This window comes from Manduca sexta, chromosome 25 (assembly GCF_014839805.1).
Source record: "Manduca sexta isolate Smith_Timp_Sample1 chromosome 25, JHU_Msex_v1.0, whole genome shotgun sequence".
In the NCBI taxonomy this organism is placed as follows: domain Eukaryota; kingdom Metazoa; phylum Arthropoda; class Insecta; order Lepidoptera; family Sphingidae; genus Manduca; species Manduca sexta.
In genome coordinates, this window is record NC_051139.1 from 13,045,107 (window position 1) to 13,065,197 (window position 20,091).

A 20,091-nucleotide genomic window follows, 5' to 3' on the forward strand; every position below is an offset into this window, starting at 1 on the left:
CTAAGACTTGGTATCTACTTATCTCAGTTTTCGACGGAATGCGTGCTAAAAGATACGGGCAAAGGAAACTGGACCCTGTTTGACTTTACGTCAACCGATTAAGTACGTATTGCAAATTTTTACGTCAATCAAACGTCATAATTTATTTTGATATTATAACATTCGTTATTATTTATTGTAAAATATATATATATTTACCATGAGTCATTACAGCATGCAAGTTACATCATGCGTATGACGTAGCTGCAGGGCGCCGACTAATGTGTGTGTGGCCGGCGCGCGCGCTTCCTCGGACTCAGCCGAAGGGCTGGCGGTGCGTCACGTCGTTCCCGTCCGCCCGCGGTTACAGACACCCGTGACCATATTACGCTTGGGAATACGTACCCATAATATGCAATGTTCAAGCGATATACGAGTTGACGCCTTGTGTTTTGGTGTTTGCGAATTTTAATATTAATTTTTTTTATTGATTATTCTGTTATACCTTTTCGTTGATTCAAAAACTATGTAGATAAATTGTTCTTCAACAAAATGTTTAATCTAAAACTCTTGAACCGGTTTTGAAAACATCTTCGGGACCAATCTGGAAGTATATTCTATATAATTAAAAAAAATCTTCTAAATTAGTTATTAAATAATAGAGTTCTGAGGTAACAAACATTAAAATGAATACATGTCAAATTGAGAACCTCCTTTTTTTGAAGTTGGTTTAAAAGTAAACACAACTATTAAAGCACATAGGTAGGTTGTGTTTGGCTAAGTACCATCGCAATTTACCTTTTTGACGCCTAGCACCATAGTGTTAAGAACAGTTAAGAATAATTTGTAAAAGCTCTTACAAAAAGTTGGAGATGTTTAATAAAATTAAATATTCGAAGTATTTTCATTGTTTTTGTCCATATAAATTCCCATTTAACTTATAAAAAAAAAAATTATGCAATTTTTTACTATAATAATTAAATTTGGCAAATGTGGTAAATGGTAATATTATGGTGTGTAACGGATCTTAACAAATCATCGCAGCTATTTTTTACAGTTTTATAATATGTGCATCACATAAAACAAATCAGTTATTAATATTACTTCTATGTAACTGAAAACTTATTATTCATGTAACTGAAAATATTTATAAAAAAAAATCGATTTCATTATACAAATTGAAGTAATATTATACTAAGGTAAATTCAAGAAACCTTTTAAATTTTTGTTCTAAGGTTTTTTTTTGATTATGGTACGTTTATTATATTGTATAAAAAAAGTAAACTGATGCATATTGATCATCGGCGGAAATAAATAAGGACTTTTACATAATTAACGCGTAATTATTATTATTAATTTCTTTTTTAATAATATTCCATAAATCCTTGAACATTTAGCTAAGCATTGCATTATGAGACTGATATTTATAATATTATATACTCTATCAAAAATGCAGCTAGAGTGTTAACCTTTCATCAAATAGCTTATTCCGGAAAAAAAACATTACTTATTCAAAAATTTATGAATAATAGTTTTATTTCAACAAAAATTAAATTAAATTTACTGTTTACTTGCATTTTTTTGGATTCGTGAAAAGAGAAAATGTACTATTTTCTTATTCTTTTATATAAATTTAAACATCTTTGTGTTACCCCCATTGTTCACTAAATAAATAGCTCGGTTGTAATTTTTTTAAGCGTCTTTATTGTTGTAATAAAACAAGATTTATATATTTTATGAAAATATTGTTGCCTCGTTGGGAAAAAATATAAAATATAATCAGGAATTGAAATCATTGGGTTCCCTAAAAATAGTCATTATGGGCGTTTTCTGCGGCCGTTTGCACACGCGGTATTGGTTACAATTTGATATCAACAATAGTTTCCTTCTCTTTATAATCCTTAGACGTATAAGAGAAAGTAGTGATTTGCGCATGGAACAGAGATTTTACTAATGTTTTGATGTGATATAAAAATTAAAAAAAAAATGTGATTTTAGTGGACAAGGGCACAAACTAACAATTAATTTGAAGGTGAAATTTTTCATACCTATTGGGATAATGAACATATCCCCGTTTGTTGCACTTTACGTGTGTTCTTCTTTTCTTGTTAATTTAAAAAGGTACCACTTTATTAAAGCACATTAGTGTAAAGCCACTTACGCGAGCGACGGATGATTTTTGAATCAATAAAAACTTAAAACAGTAGAACAGCGCAAATACACGGGTGTAATCAAATCAAATTGTTATAATCAAATTCTTCCACGAAACAGCGCGCAATGATGATTCATCAACAATGATCTATACTTAAACGACAAAAGTAATTGGTGTCGATTGAAATACGATAAGCTGACAGTATCGTATTTTTTTTTCATTAATGAGTCGTATCAGAGACTAATGATAAATAATTTAATCAATGAACTTCATTCTGCTTTAAACCGACCGGATACAAAAGTTACACATTAATAAATTTTCACAAATGAATGGTAAAAAATCAATCTTATATACATAAGCTGGTAACGATGATTCAAATAATATACACTTGAAGCCATGATACAGGTTCTAAATGTAACGCTTAGATAAGTATTTTTACTGTCATCAGGTTAATAAGACGATCTAACCCAAATATTTGATTTCATCGTGGAACTCTCTCATAGAACTATTCTCGGTATATATTTTTATGATAGTTTGTCAACGTGCCTGCTTGTTTTGGCTTAGAATTGTGCTCGATAGCAGAAGGTCGTTATAAATTAGAACAAAACAATCTATAAGTACTTGTTATACATATACACTTATCTCAAACTACTGTTTGGTGCCTAAATTATTTTTTTAGTATTTGCTCTGTACTTTGTGACTTTTATGGGAGCACTGCGCAATGCTGCGAACGGGAGCTAAAGGAACAGGGGGTAATCGAAGTCACTTAGGCAATAATTTAAATAAAAAAAAAAGTTTTATGTTTAGACCTTTGCAAAAATCAACTTCTAACCTACTTTAGTTAATAAACTATCAGTTTCAGACAAAATAATTATCTTTGAAAATACAGTTTAAAAATTATAGCATAAAAAAAGATGTAGCATTGACCATCATTATCGAGATATGCGGGTAATTGTAGTCACTATGTGGGTAATGAGAGTTAACAGTTGTTACAAAATATTCTCCTGGAGTATCCCGCTCTATGCAATCTGTGCGTCCATGACCCACACCCACAGGATATGCAGTAGCATCGTAACTCGTTTTGGCGGCCGAATTCTCCATATATCAAGCAGATATTTTCAGACTCATTGTCGCTTTTACTACCAAAATCTTCGTTGTCATCACCTATCGGTTAGGTCTTTCTGAATCTGAAAAGCGTGTTTTCTTAACGCATGCGCCTTTTGGCCTTATTTGACACCTTTTATAATTTTTGCCCTTTCATTTAAGACTTCAATTATTTAATTTTTTCGTGTTTCTGCTTTTTTTATTTTATTTTTCATTAAAACTTAATTTAATGGGTGTCACATTTTTATTTATATATTTTAATAAGCTATTTATAGGATAGTGGAGCTACGCTTTGGCAAGCATTACACGAATTCTCATTGGCGGGAAAAAAACTTTTAAATTAAATGATTTGCTTTAAAATCACTACAAAATGTTATTAAATAAAAACACCGTTACATAGTAGAGTTGATTCATTAGTCAGTTTTATTAAAATAATGTACTGATCGCTTATTTTGTGCAATTGTAAAATAATATGAAATACGCGCAAGTGTCTAAAGGTTATTTCTTGCAAATAATAGCTGTATTCTCATCGCAAGACGCATGTGAAATGGGAGGTTTATGTAAGAAACATTTAAGATTTATTTTCGCTGATTTAAAAGCTTTCGTTTGTATGTTATGAACATGACCACCATTACTCGCTGACTTCCAATACTCGCGTCCCCCCAACATACACAATCGCATTTATGTTTCAAGTATTAAGTTAAACAAGAAAAATTTTATAATAATCGTAATATATTGGGCGCAATAGAATCGTATGGAACCCAACAGGAAAATAGAGAAATGATTGACTTTAAAACGCTCAAACGTAAATACCCAAAGTTGTCTTATCTAATTTAATCAATATTTATAATTGAAAAGCACCCTTTGGTAGGTATATATACCTATCAAATACTGTTCGGATGTCAGTCACTTTCCAGTTAATTAATCATGAAGACGTTGATCGCATTGTTAGCCCTTGGGTTCGTAGCCGTTACGGGTAAGTTAGTTTCACGGTACTATTTGGTTATTTGTAAAGAATAAGGAAACATTATTGTTGGAATAATTCCATTAAAATTTGGGTGACCTGGTTGCATCTCTGCCTACCCCTTCGAGGATAAAGGCGTTATGTATTTATGATTAATAATATTGTGCCAACAAAGTTCGTATTGCAGCACCTACACCCTAAGGACCACTGCAGCGCTAATTTTTAATGTAATCTGTTTCCATTTATTTACCCGAGAATAAATTTGTTCATATTTTTACGGCAAGTAAGTTCTCTATGCGAACACTTTCTAGGTCTGTATTGACGCCGTGTACTCATTTCAGCCTATTCCATTTTCGACTACCGATTTTAAGGGTTTTTAGTTGTTAACTTAAAATTCTCACCAAATAAATATATTAATATTTTTAATCGTTTCGCAGCCGGTCCGTCGGCTCCGCAGAGAATCGTCGGCGGTTCAGTCACCACCATCGACAACTACCCCTCTCTTGTGGCGCTGTTGCGAACCCAGGACTGGAGTCAGTGGTCTCAAGCCTGTGGCGGCTCCATCATTAATAGCAGACACATTCTCTCGGCTGCCCATTGCCTGCAGTAAGTAGCGCGGTCGTTTTTTTTATTTCTTCGAATGACGAGACGAGCTTGCCATTCGGCTGATGTCAGTCAGTAAACGATGCGATCGCCTATAAACAGTTGAAACATCATCCAACACCTTGAATTACAAAGTATTGTTTGGTATTCCACTGCACTCGCCAGTCTGAGACACGAGATGTTAAGTCTTATTATGTCCAGTAGTTACACTGGCTACAATATCCTTTAAACCGGAACACAACAGTGACTACAGACTGCTGTTTTACGACAGAAATAGACATTGCGGTGGTACCTACCCTTTCTAACATATGAGAGACTAACCATCAGTAAATCGTTGACACTTGAGCACAGAGTAACAAATATAATATGTTATATGCTTTTTATTTACAGTGGATATGCTGTTGGAGCTTGGCGCGTGCGTGTTGGTTCCACCTGGGCGAACAGCGGTGGCGTCGTCCACGCTGTGGATCGTCATATCATTCACTATCATTACAACAACAGAACCCTTGATAATGATATTGCTATTTTGCGCCTCGCTTCCAACATTGCATTCAACCAGAATGCTCGTGCTGGTCACTATGCTGGCGCCAATTACCATGTCGCAGACAACCAGGCGGTATGGGCTGCTGGATGGGGTCATACACAGGTTCGTGATGTGCTTGTCTACAATATATCAATATATAGATGTATATTATGTTTGTATCTTGTACATCAATTTATTTATTTATTTAAAAGTCAAATATAAGCTTAAAGTGAGGGTACACCAAAACGGTACACTTATATAATGATTATTCATATTAACAAGAACATCGAAGAAAATTAAATTATTGCAGGTAAAGGTGACTAACTATAATTCGTATGATTTAAAAACATATAAACTTTTTTACTAATGCTATGAATACTTTCAATAAATATATCGGCATCCAATCCATTCTCAAAAAATGTGTCTATCAAGATAATTGCCTTAGCGGTCGGGCTATTTCTAGTGTGCGTTAAACGCCATGCAAGTATTCACGTGAGAAGACGATGCCTTCTTTGCCCCTTAGCACGCAGTAATGGTCCGGAATATACAAATAAATATGTTCTCTCGCAGTTTCATTGTCTACACAATGACAATTATACAAAAAAATTTGCCGCTACATATACATATACATTATATATATGTAGCGGCAGAATTTTTGTGCACTTTATCAACCATAAGGATATATAGTTTTTCGCAGGGATTCCACAAAATAGAGTTCTATTCTTATTAACTACGGACAAACAAATTGTGTAAAAGTTTAAGAACGCTAATATTCCTAAATGGTGTAGAGGTTCTGGTAATGAAACCTAACGTTTTGTTGGTTGTTTTACAAATATTTCTTATGTGTTCATGGAAGTTTAACTTGGAGTCCATGGTTACACCCAGATCGCGTATCGTGGTGACTTGATCGAGCGGCACGCTATCCAACATATTATATTTTGTTGCAATCGGCGTATGGGGTCGAGAAAAGAAATAGTTTTACACTTTGTTGCATTAAGTGGCACTTTGTTTCTAGCACTCCAATTTGCAAAAGTATCGGTATCTCCTTGTAGCGCTACACAATCCCCGTATTTTGAGTCATAAAAATTTTAGATCATTGGCAAACATCAAACATTTTGCGTTATAAAGAACATGGGCAGATCATTTATCATGATCATAAATTGTGTAGGTCCCGAAGTACTAACGCCAAAAACAGTGTAGTACTCTACGGAACAGTAATTTTTCACACGTACGTCTTGTTTTTATCGTTAATTTACAGTTCAGAGGAAACCCTTCGGAGCAACTGCGACACGTCGAAGTACGGACCATCAACCTGGACGTCTGCAGAGATAGATACCGTCGTGCCTTCCCACCCCGCATCGTGACTGACAACATGTTATGCTCCGGCATTCTTGACGTCGGGGGTCGCGACGCTTGCCAAGGAGACTCCGGCGGTCCTGTCTACCACAACAACGTCATCGCCGGCGTTACCTCCTGGGGCATACGCTGTGCTGATCGTCGCTTCCCTGGTGTCAACGTTCGTGTCCAGCGCTACACTGCTTGGATCCGAAACAACTCTTTATATCGATCCACTATTACGAGATTAATAAAATCAAATAAATGAAACCACTTACGTCCCTTTTTTATCTTTGCCTCTAGTTAATGTTTCACTGGCCTAAAAACCACGGGTGTCATTCTTCTTTATTTATATTATAGCTTTCACCGTTAATTTATCGATGATTTCGCCAATGTCAAGTAATAATAATGGTAAATACAAAATAAAAAATCATATGTCTCCTTTTATAAATTAATTTAATTCAGCTAATAATCGCAGCAGTATCAATCGAATGGGTATTGGTTGGGCGTGTAAATAGCCCAACCAATGAGAAAAAGTGAGGGCTAAGGGAAAGCAAAACCGAGCAGGCACTACCTACGATGTCCACTCAAGGGAGGTGGGCAAGGGCTATCAGGTAATACTGCGCAAAATTACTCACCGATCTTGCAGCCAAAATCACGAGGCGCACACCAGCGAGAAGGTCCGGGATACCAGGCGATGCTCCGGTTGCCGTCCACAGGCGATGCGACAGGATGAGGTGCGAGGATCAGCGGGGAAAGGGAGAAAATTAAAGAGGGAAGTAGGTATATTATGGGTAATAAGAATAAGGAAAAATTGTGACGTAGAGAAATTTTTATGTAGTAATGACAGTCGCATGCCCGTTTCAAATAATTGGAGCATAAAGGCCAGTATAACGTCCAAAGAGGCGGCATTACCTGAATAAGCTACAAACTTCGGATGAATAATTTTACGCAAACCGCACCCTTACCTTTAGTTGACGTTTAGGACACCAAGCGGCTCAACTAGTCACACCGTAAGAATATGAAATATAGCTTCAATCATAGAAAAAAAAATGTTTATGTAAGAATAGTTTTTTTTAGTACGTTTCTGTAGTAAATTACACTTAAATATTAAGTTTAAAGGGTTAAATACCTAACGTAGTAAATAACTTTAGTATCACCCCAGTTGTCCTACCATCTCTCTTGCCCAAGATATTTGAAGGAAATTTTATATCAGTTACATACGACATGACACTATACCGACTTCTTTAGTATTGTACAATCAGATTGCCCTATATATGGCCCACTATTAGGCGGTCCCGGATCTTGATTTTTTTGAGGCGGGGCAAAATCTGGATAATGCCACCCTCGACCACCTAAATTTTACCTTTGTCATCATCATCATCATTTCGCGTCCCGCGGGAAATAATTTATGTGTTTAATATTCTGAACGTCTCAGTAGTCAAAGATGCGTTAATGATGAGTTGCGTATGCGTCTGCCAAGTGTGAATTTGCCGCCCAGGGCACGGGCCCTGGCTTGCCCCGCTCTAGATCCAGGGCTGCTGTTATAAAAAATCTCACAAAATGATATAAGGTTAATTTATCTCCAATATTTAATGCGCTGTAGTAAGTACCTATATAACATGCGTTAATAAATGAAACCACATACTCGTCTTTACCTTTGGGGCATTCCACGTGAAGCGGGCACGAAAAAAAACTCGATGTCTCAGATTTTCGTAATATTTCATTATGTTATACCTGTATATGTCCTCGATCCAGATACAAAATATTATTAAAGTATAAAGCCTGGTAAGCGAGTTAAAGGACTTTGAAGTTTTGACTGGCCGGCTGGTATACGCCACTTCGAATCCAATTATCAAGTTTTTAAATGTTACAATAAAATAAATAAAGCAATGAAATAAATACTTCATTTAATGAGCTTTTTTTATTGTATTTTTGGAAATTGAAAAATGTTTTTTCTTTGAAAAAATGTGTTTGAAAGTTTCAAACTTGAATTTCACAAAGTTGGCATATTTATATTTTTTTTATTTTTTTCTAAAAATAGCTACTATTGTATAGATAATCCCTGCGAAGTTTCATAATGGGCTGAAAAGTAGTTTAGGAGCTAGACCGATTACAGTGCCGAAGCGCGGCGGTCGCCAGAAAGAGCGAAGTAGTAAAAACTTTCAATTAAACGAAATACTTTCGATTAGAGTATTTTATCATGTTTTGCATCGCTCTAACGATTCAATTACATCTGATTATAATATAAAAAAATATATTTATATTACTGACGGTGCACAAGAACATTTTAAAAAGATTTAATTGTATTAACTTGTTGTTTATTTATTTTATTGTAACATTTAAAAACTTGATAATTGGATTCGAAGTGGCGTATACCAGCCGGCCAGTTAAAACTTCAAAGTCCTTTAACTCGCTTACCAGGCTTTATACTTTAATAATATTTTGTATCTGGATCGAGGACATATACAGGTATAACATAATCAAATATTACGAAAATCTGAGACATCGAGTTTTTTTTCGTGCCCGCTTCACGTGGAATGCCCCCTTTGCTAACACTGTGCCAAAAAAAATATCCATAAAAAACAAATATTTTCATAAAACAATCCTGGTTATATTTTTTATTTTTTTTTTATCATGTAATTTAGTGCGAATATGGCGTGTGTTTGTGACTGAAAATGTGATGTTGCCACTGCGATGAATTGTCTTAGAGTAATAAGTAATAATTGCATTAATAATATGACTTGTCAAAATTTTATTTTCAAATATGTACAGGTAGCTGAATGTTTGCCGCCAAACATTGACAGCTACGCGTGTGACGGAAAAATAACCTTATTATGTAGTATATAAGGTTATAATCCCGTGACACACGCAAATGTCATGTAGCTGTCTTGGCTCGCCGGCGAGCCACGAGAGACCAAGAGATAATAATATCAGCCCTGTATTGCCCACTGCTGAGAACGGGCCTCCTCTACTACTGAGAGGGATTAGGCCTTAGTCCACCACGCTGGCCTAGTGTGGATTGGTAGACTTTACACACCCTCAAAATTCCTATAGACAACTTCTCAGATGTACAGGTTTCCTCACGATGTTTTGCTTCACCGTTAAAGCGAACGATAAATTCACAAAGAATACACACATGATTTTTTTTTAGAAAAGAGGTGTGTCCTCTTGGGATTTGAACCTGCGGACATATTTGCATTAATCTCATAATTGTATTAGGGAGTGTAAAATCAAAGTACTTTTAGTGACATTTATTTAGTTCGAAATTTACACTTTTTATTTTACACCTCTGCTTCGAATAACTCAGTAAATTGTTAAGAAGATAAATGTATGTATTGCATTTTATATTCGTAATTATTCTGCGATGATTATAGTTTATATATTTTTTTATTATTATTCAAATTTTAATTCACACAACTTTTAAATGGCGTAATAATAATTGCCATCTAGCGAACATTTTGTGTCATTCTACTTTATGTATAGTACTCACTAGATAAAAGAGCTTTATTAACAACGCGATAACAACGCAATCAAGCAAAATATTGGAGGCATTTTTCTTTCTAACGCTAGATGGCAGTGTTAAATAGAAATAATCGTGTAGCCACGAAATGTAACATACACCGTAAATGGAAAACTTAGAGATGTTTATTTGTGTAATAATAATCATATTTCTCACGGGGATTCGCCGAATGCGCGCGCCTATTTTCAAATTTGTAACCAAAGTAACTAGTTAGTGAACAGGTGCATCCCAAAGATTGTGTTGTTTCCCTCTGTAATATAAAAAAATAAAAACCCGACTATGGAAAAAAAGAGAACTAAAAAGCATAAAATAAAAAATATTTCTTTTGAAATAATGACCGTATTTATTTTTAATATCTATAAGCCAATCGGAAAACAAGACTGAAAATATCACTAGGTGCTTACAACAAATTTAATGTTTTAATTGACTCAGAAACGCTCTGCAAACTCATTTGATTACCGACGTATCCATAATCAAACACTCACTTTCACGATTTTGCTCGTGTTGTCCCACAAGGGGAAAATCGAAGGACGTTTATTGGTTTTTGCTGTTCAGTTGTTTTTTGTATTTCATATAATAACCGATAACGGAACCTTGTCCCCTCCAATACCGCACCGGTTAAAACACAATCTTTGTAAAAATAATTATAGTGTGCAAATTAACCCGAATTTCATGAAATCATTAAATAAAAAAGAAAAAAAGAACAGTTACGACGCGGCAGTTTGACGTTGAATCGACATGATGACACGACGATGCGCAATGACATAAGAAATTTTCTTCTTGAACACATGCTGTTATGCTACATTTGTCATATAAAGTTAATTTCAATTAAACTGATTCTTATAATAAAAGATCAAATCACGATTAAATAGTTATAATTTCATTATGGCTTACCAGTAAAAGGTTATGGCAATCTTACCTGAAAAAGGAAAACATGGTTTAATTAAATTGATACTGGATTTTTTTCTGGTTTCACATCATCAGATACTTAAACTTCTGTACAATTGATGAAATACTAAAGTATTTCATCAATTGTACAGAAGCTTTGGCGCTTCATGCTGCCTATCTCCAATTATAAGGGAGGTCAGAAGCCCTTACGTAAGGAAGGACTTCTTCGGCCTGGGAGCGAGAGATGCAACCACGCTGTCGTTCATTCCAGGAGTCGCACAATGATACAGATAAAAAAAAGCGTACTAATGGCAACTCCAGAATTAGGGGTCCAATTTGGCAGATAAATACACAACTCATCAATGCGAGATGATGAGAGATGCTCCTGCAATATATACTTATGTAAAAATATGTAAGTAATATATATGGTGTACTAGTTGACCCGACAGACGTTGTTTCGTCTTAACTATGAATTCGCAGCGCGCATTGTGTCAATCGCTGACAGTTATTTCAAACAATTGACAGTTATGTAAAATGAATATTTTCGTTAAGTTTTCTTAAATTTTCTAATTTTCCGAGCAATTTTTGAATTTTTTCTTTCATAAAAACCTTCTCCTGACAATAACAAACACAAGAAAAAAAAATAGTGAAATTGGTACAGCCATTCTCGCGTGATGGTGTGACCAAGGGAAATAGGGATTCATTTTTATGTACATAGATTTATTGATTTCAATTAATTTCCGATGTATATGGTATAATAAAGCAAGACAATCCTCAGGCTTATTTATGCAAATTTGTTAAAACACGTCTATACGCTGAAATCCGATCTTGACGCCTACAATTATTAGTCGTTAATGACCGGATCAAAATCATTTTATTTATTCTGTTAAATATTGCAAGTGTTTGTCAAAATTTATACACGAAGACGGGTGAAGACACAGTAATTATGATTTTTTATTACTTTTAGCTCTGATGACTAACTGATTTTGTTGATTTAATTTATATTTTGCACGTGTACGTACTATTTCTTCGAATATATTTTTTAATTATTTAGTTTCACTCGTGAGGAGTAGACCTTATACCTAGAACTATTTAAAAACAAACTAAGTGTCTAAAATAATATACTTAAATTTATCGAATTTGTTTAAATGAAGTAATATCTATATCGGGATATGCTCCATTCATAGAATTTAACAATACGTCGCACTCTTAATAAAATAATGACCTATTTCAAAATTTACACTGGTAGACCATAACCTGGATTGTATACTACTTTTTATACGGGTAATTTGCTCCCATGCAAGGTAATGGTTATGATTAATTTAGTTGGTAGTTGGCGCAGGCATCATACAATGTTTTAGGAACGAATGTAGCAGGAAGACTTTTCACACGGGCGAAGCCGCGAGTAACACCTAATTATTAATATTGATAGCCCTCTGTAAATAAAAATGGATAGGTTTGTTTTTATTGTAAAGATCTCGGCGATATCTATATTTTTTTATTTGTTTATTAAATATAGAGATTTAAAATAACTCTAAGAGTACTTATTTTTAATTCCTACACACATGCAAAAGTTTTTGAAAATGCTTGGATGTATGTTTGAAGTAAACTCAAAAACCGCTCAACGGAATGGGATGAAATTTTGCTCACACATAGTTCATTTCCTGGATTAACACATGGACTACGTTTTATCCCGGTAATTTACGTCCATGAGGAACAATCGAACTTTTCTTCGGATTTCCCCGTCGCCATTGCTGTCACCGGCACTACTACATATTTTCAATGTTAAAATAGGTGGCGATGGTGTAGTACTGATAGCGTTTTGAATCACTACAGTGGTTTAGGGCAGGGACAAAGGTAATATTATTATCCTGGCTCAAGACGGAGTTTGTCGTCATATCGAGTACGATGTTAATAGAAAGGCTGAAATTAAGAAAATCTTTATCTACAGGATAATTTTCTTGATTTCAGCCCGCGGTTATAGCGTCATTTAAACAATAATAATCCTAGCTTTATTTCTGAAGTTATGTTTGCCTTTACTCTGACATTTCCGAAAAAAATAAAAAAAAGTGACACATATTCCCGGGTATCCGCCAAGTTGAGGATTTCATAAAAACGGCCTATCAAAAATTAAAATGGTCGCAGAAAATTTGTAACTTAAAGATTTGTTATCTAAAAATACTTAATTTTAATAATATAATTTACAGTGTTCTTAGCGCTATCAGTTATAATCTTAATAAATTATTATCGTTTTAATTCTTGATACTGTATGACAGACAATGCATAAACAGCAAAATAAACAACAAATCATTAAAATTAAAGTATTTTTCGGGACATAAGAAATCATTATACAAAAATCAAATCATCAAAAATAAGATTGCTTGTGTTTGAATAATTTAAGTGAAATTATTTTTTCTTTTATTGCGGTTTTCAAAGTTATTTTTTTTACCAAATTTAATAAGTAAAGGAACTTGTCATTTCGACATAGTTACGTATTTAGTTTTTAATCAGTTACTCTTAGCTGACCTATTTATTTCAATGTTAAAATTTGGTTTCACAGTGGGGTTTTAAAGTGTTCGTTGACCAAAATTTTTATTGGAAGGTCTAATATTACAGTTGGTATAACTATTATTAAGTACATAATTTGAAGTGACTGATTGACTTGATTCACTCGGTGACGTCGTTGCATTGTGTGCGCAGTAGAACATCGCTTTGTGATAAAGACAAAAATGTTCTACCGCGCATCAGCTGCAATACCGCCCGGGATTCTAAACAAGGCGTTTAAGTTTCGGGCCGGGGAAAGTGACATTGGATTTTTCTGATCAGTACAGTACGGAGTCTGAAATTTGTGCCCGATATGGGGATAGGCTCACCTGCTATTGTATCTTGAGACCGAAAACACTTGGCAAAAAAGTGGGTGCCTTGGTTACACTGCTGGTGGTAGCATATATCTTATATCCTCCCGGCGAATACCGTACACAACGTGTTAAAATGCGTTATAGTAAGCCACGTAAGTGAGTCGTGTTTCGGGATCAGCCTGTTAGGTATGGGATATGTTGCATAGTAATAACGCCTTTAGAATTTATAAACAGAGCAGACTTTATTTACTGTTAGCTGAGTTTTACGCTACATCGTATGTATCACAGTTACACCATTTTTGTTCTGGTTATTTTCCATCGCTATGGAAACTACAATGACATTTTATATATAAGCCAGCTAAATTTATATAATACATATAAAACCTTCAACACAGGGCCCTTATTCTGTATGATAGTGTAAAGGCGTAACGCGGCCGTGTCATGTTATCTTCGAGAAATGTGTCTGGAATGGTATTCTGTAAGCCAAATTTCTATAGTCCTAAACATGATGCGTTGTGTTACGTGCTTGTTACACACTGTCAAAATAACGTGCGGGATAGAGAATAAGGCCCCAGCCTGTGTTTATCTAACAGGCTGACATAGTTGTGATTTTTTAGAGATTGTCAAGGGATAATCATCTCTCGCCAGTCGACATTCTATTAGACCCCACTCTACTTACCATCAGGTGCAGTTGGCTCACTTGTCACGCCCTTATAAAAAAGAAACACCTTTGCCTAACCCCTTGGTGATAAAGGCGAGATTTGTGTATAATTTGAAGTTAATCAGACGAGAACTACAACGAGTAAAATGATTGAAAACCATTTCACTCACGATTAACGTAAACAAAGGAAACCTTATCATTCTCATTAATATTTAAACTGATTAGAAATCATATCTTAGATTTCAGGGCATTTGTAATCATTAATCAAGATTGGTATATATGGTATGTGAAAAATAATAATATAAACAGTTGTGGAATCAACCATGCGTAACTTTATCGCTTTAGTGTCTTTAGGTTTGACAGTTGTAGTAGGTAAGATTGACAATATAGTAAAATAATTATATTTTAATAAAAAATACTTATATTATTGGAGGCTCCCAGATTGATCTATTGTAAAATATTATCATTATACAAATAAAGTCATAATAAATAATCTTGGCTTCGTAATTCTATTTTGGAAGTAAGTAGGTGATATTTTGATAGCATTTATTGTTATAAAACATAATAATCATAGCTATAAAGCTATGATTATTATTTTTGTACTAATGATAATGGTAAACATATTTTTTTTATCAAACTGATTCAAAATGTACTAGGAAATTTGCATTAGTTGTGAAAACGGATGGAGATAACGTCCGAAAATACACAATGATACAAAAAGTATCGTATTAAACAGCTAATTTAGATAATACTAATTTTATTACCATTTATTTGGGAGTATTGATTAGTGTTACATTCATATTTGTTCGACTTATACACTCATGTGATGAGTAGAATTTACTCAGAAGTTGTGAAACAGGCCCCTAATCTTTAGAATTCTTACTAAAATAGGTTGGTCACAAAAGTTTTAATAATACATCCGTCAATAATGATGAACGTTTTATTTTTACGCCCAATCATAATCAGCATTTTCCAAAGAAAACAAACAAAAACACACATCACGCGTTATCCACAAAAGAGTAGTCAGAGTCGCAACCAGGGCACCCACTTTTCGTCAAGTGTATTCTTTACCTATAATGTGACAGGGGGGAGCCTATCGCCATATCGGGCACAAATTCCAGACTCTGAGCTGATACAGAGCAGAAAAAAACCCAAATATCACTTTACCCAACTCGGGATTCCAACCCAGGACCTCAGAGCGCTGCCATGCCGCGCATGCAGAAAACTACGCCACTGAAGCAGTCAGAGCGTGTTCCAAATGAAGTAATTATTGTTGATCTGAGTAATAAAACATTTATTGTTCAAAGAATATTGATAAAGCTTTATTAATCATTTATATTATACGGCTACCTCGAATTGCTATAATATTTACGACTATGAAATATATGTCGTAGTGAAAACTCTTTACTTGGTTATTTTTTTGACATGACCGGTAAAGTATCACCGGTCTATATTTATTTTCCAGACAGTTATTCAATTATTGAAACACTTCTTTACTTCACTAACAATTTACTGCATAGTAACACTAGCGGAATACACAATATGCTCGTGTTCGAGCGTCCAAATAAGACTTGTACAAAAACTTCTAGAAGATTGAGCTCTCGTCGTTCGGCCGGTCCTTATATTGACAGCAGTCGACCTCCCTCCTCTTCTAATACTTCCTCGATGTAATGATAGATGGCGCCACTATCGCTCCGGAAATTCACCAATTCAACGAATAACGAGGTGCTGCGGCGACATATATTTATAGCTTACATAATTTAACCCCGTAATAACACAATACAAATCATGGTTTCGTGTGATAATATTTTTTTTAATTGAAAGTTTATCAACCGAGGGTTTATCGACGGAATCAGATATTATTGTTATTAACGACGCCACGCTGCTTTTACAAAACATTAGGGTAAGGCTCATATTTTTAGCGCTATCGCATACAGGAGATCACAACAGAAGGTGTCACAACTGAAATAATGTGTTACAACAGAATTTGTAAACCTTTTTACACAGTAACACTGACAGAGCTTATTTTGCATTTTAAATAAGGCGATACCTCAAGGTCCATTTTCATACATTTTGTTTCACCTTTAATCTAGGTAACTAAACAAGTATTGGCAAGTAAAGAATTTAAATTCACGTCTAGTTAGTGATTAGTTCTCGCAGTTGAAAGAAAAACGTAAAAATAATTAAAAATCATGGATATTTCGGCCTTTAAAATTTCGTCATATTAAATTTTAGAATTTCGTCATATTAAATTTTAAAGGCCGAAATATCCATGATTATTAATTATTTTTACGTTTTTCTTTCAACTGCGAGAACTAATCACTAACTAGACGTGAATTTAAATTCTTTACTTGCCAATACTTGTTTAGTTACCCAGATTAAAGGTGAAACAAAATGTATGAAAATGGACCTTGAGGTATCGCCTTAAGAGTGGTCATGGAATTATTTAAGAATCATTATCTGCGACTAAACAAGCCACAAATCCTCGCCAAAGAACACCGATTCCTGCCCAGGATGATTCACGAGGCTATTGAAATTAAAAAATATCCTAATTTCAGGGAAGATGGTTGGAAGCTTGCACAGGCCTGGGATCCAGTTCTACATTTAATTAAATCGGAACCCAAAAGACCGGCTGCCAGACTTCAAGACACTGTGAGCTCATTCTGCGTAGACCGGACCACCAACAGCTCAAAAAAATTTAAACAGTTGTATATTTGTAAAATGTACGTACATATTGTAACTTTGACTTTACGGATGAACAACACCTCAGCCCCCGTGACCATGAAGACTGCAAAGTCTTTGAAACGTCAGGAGAAAAATAAAATACAAAAAACCGCGATAGAATCCGGAAAATTAGTTTAATTTCAATTTCTAACATTCGCGTAAACATAAGAAATCATCATATTATTATCTTACTAGTAGTCTCCATAACGCTTGGAATTTATCTGGATACTTTACCAGACTTGAGTCTTGGGATGTAATGCAATATTAGCGTTTATATTGGACTCACATGAATTCTCCTACAACGCAGCGCAGGCGCACCTAAACAAATGTAACAAAATAAAAAATAAAACTAGTTCTAAAGACTGCAATTACATATAACTTGTATAGTAGTTGTAGTTTTAGACTAGTTTTAATTAACAAAAAAATATTGGTAAATTTTTAACCATTTATCATTGTAACTGCCGAAAGAATTTATTTTTTTATAATAATCGCTGTTATATTATCAAGTTAAAACTTTCCCTAAGTAAATAAAATTTATCTCATGTGTACATAAATTAGGTAGTATAATGGGTACATACGTATATTCAATAGAACTGTGGCGGCATAATTAGATACACCGCCATCTCGTCAACATCAAAGGTACTACGAGAAGACCTATGTGGTATTGAGAGAATTGTATTGATAACGCACAACAATCATGCTAGATGGCGAGAGATGATACTGACTTGCGAGGGCAAAATTTGGGCAACCATCCGAGGTGCCGCGGTCGGTCAGGCGCAACATCCGCCTGATTGGAAATCTTTCCCTTCCATAGAGGAACGGCAACCATCTGTTCCCCTACAGCGGTGTCTACCTATACATCGCTAAAGAACGTTAGTTTGCTGTACCATTTATGCATGAAATTAATATTGAACTACATAAACAAGGGAAAAAGAGCGAAAATGCCGTGATATAATTTAACAATGAGTTTACGTGTTTGATCATAATTTTTTTTGGATAAATATTTTTTTTTAATTTTTTTTTTGTTAAATTCTATAGACACGAACGTCCATATAAACTATTTGTTGAAAACCTGGGGTTAGAACTTAAGTTCGCTGCAGCGCTAAAATTTCAATCGACGTCTAACCAAACATTTTCAACATGCAGTGCTAAAGCGCTTAAAAGGGAGTATAAGGAAAATAACAACCAATTCTGGTTTACAGTACACTTCAGGGCCCTTATTTTGTATGATAGTGTAAACGCGTAACGCGGCCGTATCATGTTATCTTCGAGTAATGTGCGTGGAATGATTTTCTGTAAGCCAAATTTCTATAGTCCTAAACATGATGCGTTGTGTTACGTCCTTGTTACGCACTGTTAAAATAACGTGCGGGATAGAGAATAAGGCCCCAGTTGAAGAAAATGAGAGTTCTGAATGCCAGATCTAGAACGTAGTACATATATATCGATGCCTGTATTTGATTTAGTAATAAGACTGAATGACGTCTGATCGTCCTATGGTGCAGTAGAATACCAAACAATAAGTACTTTTTAATTCAAGGTGTTGGATGGTGTTTCTGCTGTTTGTGCGCGGTCGCGTCGCTTACCATCAGGCGGACAGAGGGTTGGCCATTCAAAGCAATAAAAAAAAGATACTTTACTATGCGTCAAAATTATTGTGATATAAATTAATTACACAATTGAAACACGTTTAATTAATCCTTTTGTATTCAATAATACAGTTTTCGACTTATTCTGGATGAGCGATATTCTCAAGGACGGGCATACGATAGCCTGATAAAGTAAAATCCAATCGTAGTAATCAATTAGACAATCTTATAAGACGTCATACGGTTAGAGCTTAAAAACGTGTGACCAATAAATTGTATTTTTTTGATAACAGCGTATACAACCTGAATTTATTTAATATAAGTAATATGTTTCATTTTCAAATAGTCTGGCATAATTATGTTGCATGGCGATGGTTTGTAATCTCGTCGTTCCAACTTCTATATTGACTACTCCACTTGACGATGCAAAAAAAATATATGAACCTTACAACAGCATAAGTCTTCCATACTTTTTAGCAGTATTACTTTGACGATTTGTTGTCTACGTAGGTAACCTCTGCATTTTTTTGCCGTTAAGACTTTAAGAAGCGCCAATGCCATTGAACCTTGACGGCGTTGTACTATAACGCTCACTAGATGGCGGTAGGCGTAGCTACAGGGGCCTTATTCTCTATCCCGCACGTTATTTAAACAGCGTGTAACAAGCACGTAACACAATGCATCATGTTTAGGACTATAGAAATTTGGCTTACAGAATACCATTCCACGCACTTTTCTTGAAGATAACATGACACGGTCGCGTTACCCGTTTACACTATCGTACAGAATAAGGGCCCAGGGTATTGTACGTTTGTACATAGTTTACCAAAAGTCTTTATTGTGGAAGGATTGCATTGAGTATAACTTAGACGAGGTTCATATCACAGGTAATGTTTGTTTTGCAGTTTATAATAAAATGTACCTACATAGTATTTTAGTATTTAATATTTTATAAAACTTCGCAAATAATTTATATACATTAATTAATGTATTATGACGTCAGCATCAGTTGGCGAAAGTGAAGAAAATGTTTCTGTTAGTAAAAGCCGCTGTTTGAGTAGGATTTCACGCCCTTACTGCTCACGCCAATGATCACGAAAATGTTGCATATTTATAAGTTGTTAGAGGTGCAGCAGAACATATTGGATTTTCTCTTTCATCCAAAAAATAATAATGTTACGGAGGGAA

At 34.7% G+C, this 20,091-nt stretch overlaps 2 protein-coding genes across 4 annotated transcripts in view; one reads left to right on the top strand and one right to left on the bottom strand.

The window, feature by feature from the left end:
- The window catches only part of LOC115448648 (solute carrier family 12 member 6), a 601,928-nt gene that overhangs the window by 197,910 nt on the left and 383,927 nt on the right, over nt 1-20,091 (bottom strand). The window lies entirely within an intron of this gene.
- On the top strand, nt 4,057-7,093 carry LOC115448652 (trypsin, alkaline B-like). Its single transcript, XM_030176152.2, has 4 exons — nt 4,057-4,211; nt 4,637-4,805; nt 5,193-5,448; nt 6,584-7,093. The coding sequence occupies exons 1-4, from the start codon at nt 4,163-4,165 to the stop codon at nt 6,926-6,928; spliced, it is 819 nt and encodes a 272-aa protein (XP_030032012.1). The 5' UTR covers nt 4,057-4,162; the 3' UTR covers nt 6,929-7,093.